Below are 7,085 nucleotides of genomic sequence, written 5' to 3' on the forward strand. Positions count from 1 at the left end.
ACCCTGGTTGTTGTTTTTACATTAAAATTTTATTCAGGACTCCTAGCACTCCAGAGACTGACGCAGAGGAGATTTTTTTTTTTTTTTTTTGAGCTGAGGACCGAACCCAGGGCCTTGAGCTTGCTAGGCAAGCGCTCTACCACTGAGCTAAATCCCCAACCCCAGAGGAGATTTTTGAGGTAGGAAGCCAACCTGGGCTACACAGCAAAACCTTGTCTCAAAAGAAAATAGTCGTTACCCAAAGCATTAACCCTTTCTGCTGCATGAGGAAACAGGTGCTGGGTAAGCCTCCAGGTATGTCAGAGCAATTTCTTTCTCTATGAAGTAAGGCCCAATATATGACCGTAGACAAATGCTGTACAGAGAACACTAGTGTAGAGCTGGGTGTGTTGTGGTGCACACCTTTAATCCCAGCACTTGGGAGGCAGAGGCAGAGGCAGAGGGAGAGTTTGAGGCCAGCCTGGTCTAGAGAGCTAGTCCAGGACAGCCAGGGCTACACCAAGAAACCCTGTCTCAGAAAAAAGAGAGAAAGAAAGGAAGGAAGGAAGGAAGGAAGGAAGGAAGGAAATTCAGACAGACAGAAAGAAAGAAAACACTAGTGCAGACAGCTAGTGAGAGCAAGGATATCGGACACACCCCTGTATTATCAGTATCCCCCAAAACCTTCGAAGAACGAGTAACATTTAAGAGACCAGCAGTTGTAGGTGCTGAGGCCCCGGGCACAGGTTCAAACATGTACTATGTACTAAACCTTATGGAGAGATACCGAGATGAAAATGGCTCGCACGCACCCCGTAACTAACCATCCACCGCAGACCATGCATACTCAGGGCAGGGTGGGAAAGGTCCCAGAGAAGATGGTCAGCCAGGAGGAGGAGGAGGAAGGTGGAGCTGGGGCACTGCTGTGGCAGATGTGGCTCCTATCTCAGCGAAGTCACCTGGCCTGGGACATCTCCTAGGTGCTTCCGGACCGCGAAGGAAAGCGCTGCATGTTTTGTGTGAAGACTGCCAGCCGCACGTACGAGATGAGCGCCTCAGACACGCGCCAGCGCCAGGAGTGGACGGCCGGTGAGTACGGGCCTGAGTCTAGCTGGCCCTGGGTCGTTTCACCCGAGTGACCCTTGGAGCCCCTTTGCGGTGGTGGCCTGGGTCCGGGCTGACTCCGTCCCACTCTACCCATAGCCATCCAGACCGCGATCCGGCTACAGGCAGAGGGGAAGACGTCGCTGCACAAGGACCTGAAGCAGAAGCGGCGGGAGCAGCGGGAGCAGCGCGAGAGGCGCCGGGCAGCCAAGGAGGAGGAGCTGCTGCGGCTGCAGCAGCTGCAGGAGGAAAAGGAGAGGAAGCTGCAGGAGCTGGAGCTGCTGCAGGAGGCTCAGCGGCAGGCGGAGCGGCTGCTGCAGGAGGAGGAGGAGCGCCGCCGTAGCCAGCACAGGGAGCTGCAGCAAGCTCTGGAGGGCCAGCTGCGGGAGGCGGAGCAGGTAAGGCTGGTCCAGAGCGCAGGGCCGAGATGCGGGGCGGGGCCTAGGAAGAGGGCGTGGTCAGGGGCGGGAGAATGCTGGGGGCGTGGCCTGGGCGGGTTGGGGTGGGGTCCGTGACAGGGGAGTGACAGGGAGAGCAGGGCCTAGGTACTGGGCGAAGCTTAAATGCAGGGCATAGTTTAGGGTCTTGAGGAGGCTATGGGAGGGGCCTAGATAGGGTGGAGCCCAACGGCTGAAGGATGGAGGGGAGATAGAGGCTGAAAGATGCTGTGGGCGGGGCCTGAGGGGCCCTTAGGGGAATAGGTTGGAGTGAGGTCTGGATGTTGTGGGCGTGACCTAACGGGTGGTGGAGTGGGGCGGGAACACGGGGTAGAGGATAGGGAAAACCTAAATGTAAGATGTGACCTGGTTCAGAATTCTTTTCTGAGGGTAGGGCTTGGGCTGAAGAAGCTGCTTAAGACCTCGTGATTGCAAATAATTTGGAATGAAATCAATCTAGACTTGAACTAAATTTTAGCAAAACCAGTCTGGGGAACCATAAGATGGGACGCGTGTGAAGGACAGAGACATTTGACTTTAAAATCGAGAATTATCAATTCTGGAGCTGGCTCAGAGAGGGTAAAGGTGCTTGCCACACACACCAAGAGTCCCGAATTCCGTTCCTGGAGCCCGGAAAAGATGGGCAGAGAGAACCAGCTCCACAAGGTTGTCCTCTGACCGCCACAGGCATGCTGTGGCACGTCCGCCCATTACACCTCCTCAAGAGTTGTATGGGCTCAGACACGCACTGAGTTTCTCCGTATCAGTAACCAGAACTCTATTCATGGGGATCGGATGAGGATTCTGGGAAGACAGAAGGAATTTAATAAAGCCAGGCAGGTGTGGAGGCAGGAAAGGCAAGAGTTCAAGGACATCCTTGCTACTTTGGGAGTTCGAGGCCACCTTGAACTACCTGAGATCCTGTCTCAAAGAACAAATTGGGTCTCACGTGATAGCCCGGCAGTTAGGACCACTGGCTGCATTCTCAGAGGACCCAACTTGAGCTTGTACACACACATGGGAGCTCAGAGCCAGCCAGTGGATCCCGCACCTTCTTCTTGCCGCTGGGTAGTGCTCTCATGTACTGCACAGACTTACATGCAGCCAAAACACCCATGCACACAAACTAATAAAAACCTTAATAAAGTAATAAAATAATAATTAATAGTAATAATAATAACCTGGGTGGCGGCGGCACACGCTTTTATTCCCAGCACTCGGGAGGAGAGGCAGGAGAATGTCTTTGAGGTCAAGGTCAGCCTGGTCTACAGAGTGAGTTCCAGGACAGCCCGGGCTACCCAGAGCAACTTGGTCTCGGAAAAAAAATAAGAGTTCAATAACTTTGGGTTATCTTAATAATTGCTGTCCCTGGCACCCACCATAATGATATTATAATTGTTAGGGTAGGAGCTAGGAAGGGATTACCTTCGTTTAATGTTGGTTTATTGCAATAGAACATATTATAATGTTTAATTACATGTAATTATAACTGGTGTTGTTTTGTGCGAGGCTGGGTAGCGAACACAGGGCTGTGGGCAGACTAGGCAAGCCTTCTGCTGCCGAGCTACAGCCCCGGCAAGCATCTAATTATTCTTTCTAAAGCCAGTGCAGGAATAATCTGAAGATTCAGGGTCTGGAACAGCTCAGATCAGGAAACCCCAACTAAAGAGCCAGGGTTGGGAGTTGGAGGGAGGCAGTAGCCTGTCTTTCTTCTCCCGCATCCCACTGACCGGCTCGGCGCTCCCCACAGGCCCGGGCCTCTATGCAGGCTGAGATGGAGCTGAAGAAGGAAGAGGCGGCCCGGCAACGGCAGCGCATCGCGGAGCTGGAGGAGATGCAGGAGCGGCTGCAGGAAGCTTTGCAACTGGAGGTGAAAGCTAGGCGAGATGAGGAGGCCGTGCGCCTCGCCCAGACCAGGTAGGCACGGTAGCCAAGGGAACCTTTCCTGCCAGCGCCAACGCGGACCCTCCTGGGCTCTGAGACGTCCCTGTGCACTCCGGCAGGCTGCTGGAGGAGGAGGAGGAGAAGCTGAAGCAGCTGATGCATCTGAAGGAGGAGCAAGAGCGCTACATTGAGCGAGCGCAGCAGGAGAAGCAGGAGCTTCAGCAGGAGATGGCGCTGCAGAGCCGTTCCCTGCAGCAGGCCCAGCAGCAGCTGGAGGAGGTGCGGCAGAACCGGCAGAGGGCAGACGAGGACGTGGAGGTGAGATTCCGACCGGGAACCGTAGAAGATGGGGGAGGCAGTATGTCATAGCTCCCACCTCCAGACCTGTCTTCAAACTCGCATTATCCTCAGCTGGCTGTGTTATCGCCTACAAATTGCCTAAACTGTCTGAAGTCTCTCATCCGGGAGAGGAAGCAGTGTATTTTATGCGTGGTATTTAGTATGCAAATGCCGAATCTCATGCAGCTGGTTTGCCAATAGTGCTATAAACCTGGGTAGAATCCCTCCCCGCCCCACCCCCAAACACTTCCTAGAGCTTGAATGCCCGTAGAAAAGGTTCTAGTTTGGTATATTGTCGTTGTTTTGGTGGAGTTTTTAAAAAATCTTTTGTTAAACTTTTTAAAATGTATGTGTATGTGTGCTTTGCCTGCATGAATGTCTGTGCACCACGTGCGAACAGTGCACATAGAGGCCAGAAGGTGTTAGTTGTTGGATCGACTGGGTCTGGAGTTACAGTTCTAAGCCACCATGTGGGTGGGAGAACCCAACCCCGGTCCTCTAAAAGCAGCCAATGTTTTTACTACTGAGCCATCTCTCCAGCCTAATTATGTATTTTTATTTTATTTTATTTTTTAAAATGTATTTATTTATTATATATGAGTACACTGTAGCTGTGTTCAGACACACCAGAAGAGGGTATCAGATCTCATTACAGATGGTTGTGAGCCACCATGTGGTTGCTGGGATTTGAACTCAGGACCTCTGGAAGAGCAGTCAGTGCTCTTAACTACTGAGCCATCTCTCCAGCCCATATTTTTAATGTTTTTAAAAATTTTTTAGACTTATTCCTTTTATGTATGTGAGTACACTGTAGCTGTCTTTAGACACACCAGAGAAGGACATTACAGATGGTTGTGAGCCACCATGTGGTTGCTGGGATTTGAACTCAGGACCTCTGGAAGAGCAGCCAGTGCTCTTAACCTCTGAACCATCCCTCCAGCCCTTGCCTTTAGTTTTTCGAGACAGAACTTCTCTGTGAAGCCTTGGCTATCCTGAAACCCACTCTACAGACCAACAGCCCAGTTAAAAATAAATTTTTTTATTGTTGTTGTTGTTGTTGTTGTTGTTGTTGTTTTCGGAGCTGGGGACCGAACCCAGGGCCTTGCACTTGCTAGGCAAGCGCTCTACCACTGAGCTAAATCCCCAACCTCTAAAAATAAATTTTTAAAAAGCATTTATTATTTATTTATTTATTTATTTATTTTTTTGTCTGGCTGGCAGAGTCATTGGAAAAACAACACAGAGACTGGAGAGGTGGCCCAGTGGTTAAGAACACTTGTCACTCTTACAGAGGACCCAGGTTTAGCCCCCAGCACCCAGCTCACAGCCACCTACGACAACACAGAAATGTTAACATGGGAAGGAATGGATCTGCCCACCCACCGGACCCCTGCTTAGGGCTCTGAATGCTGGAGCAGACTCTCCTGTGAGGTCCAGGAGAATTTTGTCCTACAGCGCTTTGAGTGCTTTGGTACCCAGCCTATGTTCCTGGGTAGGACACTGAACGTGTTTCAAATCTGACTGTTGTTAACTTTTGTCTAGGAAGTTAGATAAATTTGTAAAGGCACTCAGCATATCTTAGCAGCTCGGTAGATGATGATGGTGGTGGTGATGATGGTGAAGACTGTATATATATATATGCCCAACATGCATGCAAGACTCCTCAGAGGCTGGAAGAAGGCATTGGATCCCCTTGGGACTGGAGTTACCATAGTGCTGTGAACCAAACCTGGGTCCTGTGCAAAGATCAGCAAGTGCTCTTAACACTCTCAAATTCCCTTCCCCCATCCTTTTTGGGGCAGGAGCTCCTGCAACCCGCACTGGCCTCTAACTCATTATGTAGCACAGGCCTTGACCGCCCTTTGTGTCTACATCCCAAGGGCTAGCACTACAGGCATGCGCGGCCATGCCCAGCCTTCCTAGGGAGGAGCTGGGTAGCTGTGATCAGATTCTCAGGGCCTCTGAGCCTGACGGGGACAGCAGAACTCCACGGATGGCAGTTCTGACCCACTCCCACTACCTTGCCCTGCAGGCTGCCCAGAGGAAGTTGCGCCAGGCCAGCACCAACGTGAAACACTGGAACGTCCAGATGAACAGGCTCATGCATCCGATCGAGCCTGGAGGTGAACCTTCCCCAGTTTGGGAGGGAGAAAGGGAGGCTGCCAGATCTCCCGGGTCACGGAGGTGGAACTGAAAGATCAAAGGTCTCCCAGGGCCGAGGCATGAGCCTCTCTTCTCCCATTCCGACTCACTTTCCCCTTTTGTCCGTCTCTTCTCTCCACCAGATAAGCGTCCCACCACCAGCAGCTCCTTCACCGGCTTCCAGGCCCCTCCGCTCGCCCGCCGTGACTCCTCTCTAAAGCGCCTGACCCGCTGGGGGTCCCAAGGCAACAGAACCCTCTCGGCCAACAGCAGCGAACAGAAGTCCCTCAATGGTGGGGACGAGACTCCCATCCTGGCTTTGGCCTCTCAGGAAGAGAAACTGGATGCAGCGCCAGAAAATTAGCCTCCGATGAGACCCCCTTGTTCTTCCGATGCTGTGTCCACGGACCTGGTCCCAGCAGACCTGTGGGTGACTCCCGCCTCTGGTAAAGTCCTGGTGCTACCACCTGCTGACCAAAAGCCAGTCCAGGATCGGACTAGGTTGCCATTCTCAGCAGGCCGAGACCATGGAGGCTGTCCGGGATATTAATACTTGAGAATATGGTTTTGTCCTAAAGAACACTGGGGCCAGAGCTGGGAAAGATGAGGAACGACCAAGATGCCCCTTAGGCTGGAGAGATGGCTTAGAGCACTGTCTGCTCTTCCAGAGGTCCTGAGTTCAATTCCCTGCAACCACATGGTGGCTCCCAACCATCTGTCATGGGATCTGGTGCCCTCTTCTGGCCTTCGGGCACATATGCAGGCAGAATGCTGTACACGTAACATAAATTTTTCTTAAAAAAAAAAAAATAAAAAAAGATCACACGCCCCTCCCTCCAGATCGAGTCACAGAGACATACTTCCAAATAAAACTGCTCACACCTCCCCACTGCTCCTGCCCCTTCCTCCCTCCCTCCCTCCATTTATCCCTCCCCCCACCTTGAGTTCAAGTTCTAGGTCTCTGGGGCAGCAGGTGTGGTGAGGCAATTAAGGAACACGGACTGTGGGATGAACTCAGCTCTGCCACTTTCTCACAGGTGAACTTCATCCCCCAACATGGGCCTATGGAGAGGGTCATAGCCCCTGATGTAGCCTCCTGAGTGGAGCTCGCGCTTGGCACAGTTGCGAGCACTGTCATCACTAGTGTCTGAGGTGTTTATTGAGCATTTACTGTCTACCCTGAGGCCACCCACATTACTT

General features: G+C 52.1%; 1 protein-coding gene across 2 annotated transcripts in view; it reads left to right on the plus strand.

Annotated features, from left to right (window-relative positions):
• The window catches only part of Def6 (DEF6 guanine nucleotide exchange factor), a 21,402-nt gene extending 14,678 nt beyond the window's left edge, over nt 1-6,724 (plus strand). For both annotated transcript variants that reach the window (NM_001191717.2, XM_039098692.2), the window contains exons 6-11: nt 960-1,068; nt 1,183-1,481; nt 3,271-3,437; nt 3,524-3,722; nt 5,776-5,866; nt 6,029-6,724. In NM_001191717.2, the coding sequence (NP_001178646.1) occupies nt 960-1,068; nt 1,183-1,481; nt 3,271-3,437; nt 3,524-3,722; nt 5,776-5,866; nt 6,029-6,249 (1,086 nt within the window). In that variant the 3' untranslated portion in view covers nt 6,250-6,724. The remainder of the gene's footprint in view (nt 1-959; nt 1,069-1,182; nt 1,482-3,270; nt 3,438-3,523; nt 3,723-5,775; nt 5,867-6,028) is intronic.
• Nucleotides 6,725-7,085: the final 361 nt, after the last annotated feature.

This window comes from Rattus norvegicus, chromosome 20 (assembly GCF_036323735.1).
Source record: "Rattus norvegicus strain BN/NHsdMcwi chromosome 20, GRCr8, whole genome shotgun sequence".
In the NCBI taxonomy this organism is placed as follows: Eukaryota; Metazoa; Chordata; class Mammalia; order Rodentia; family Muridae; genus Rattus; species Rattus norvegicus.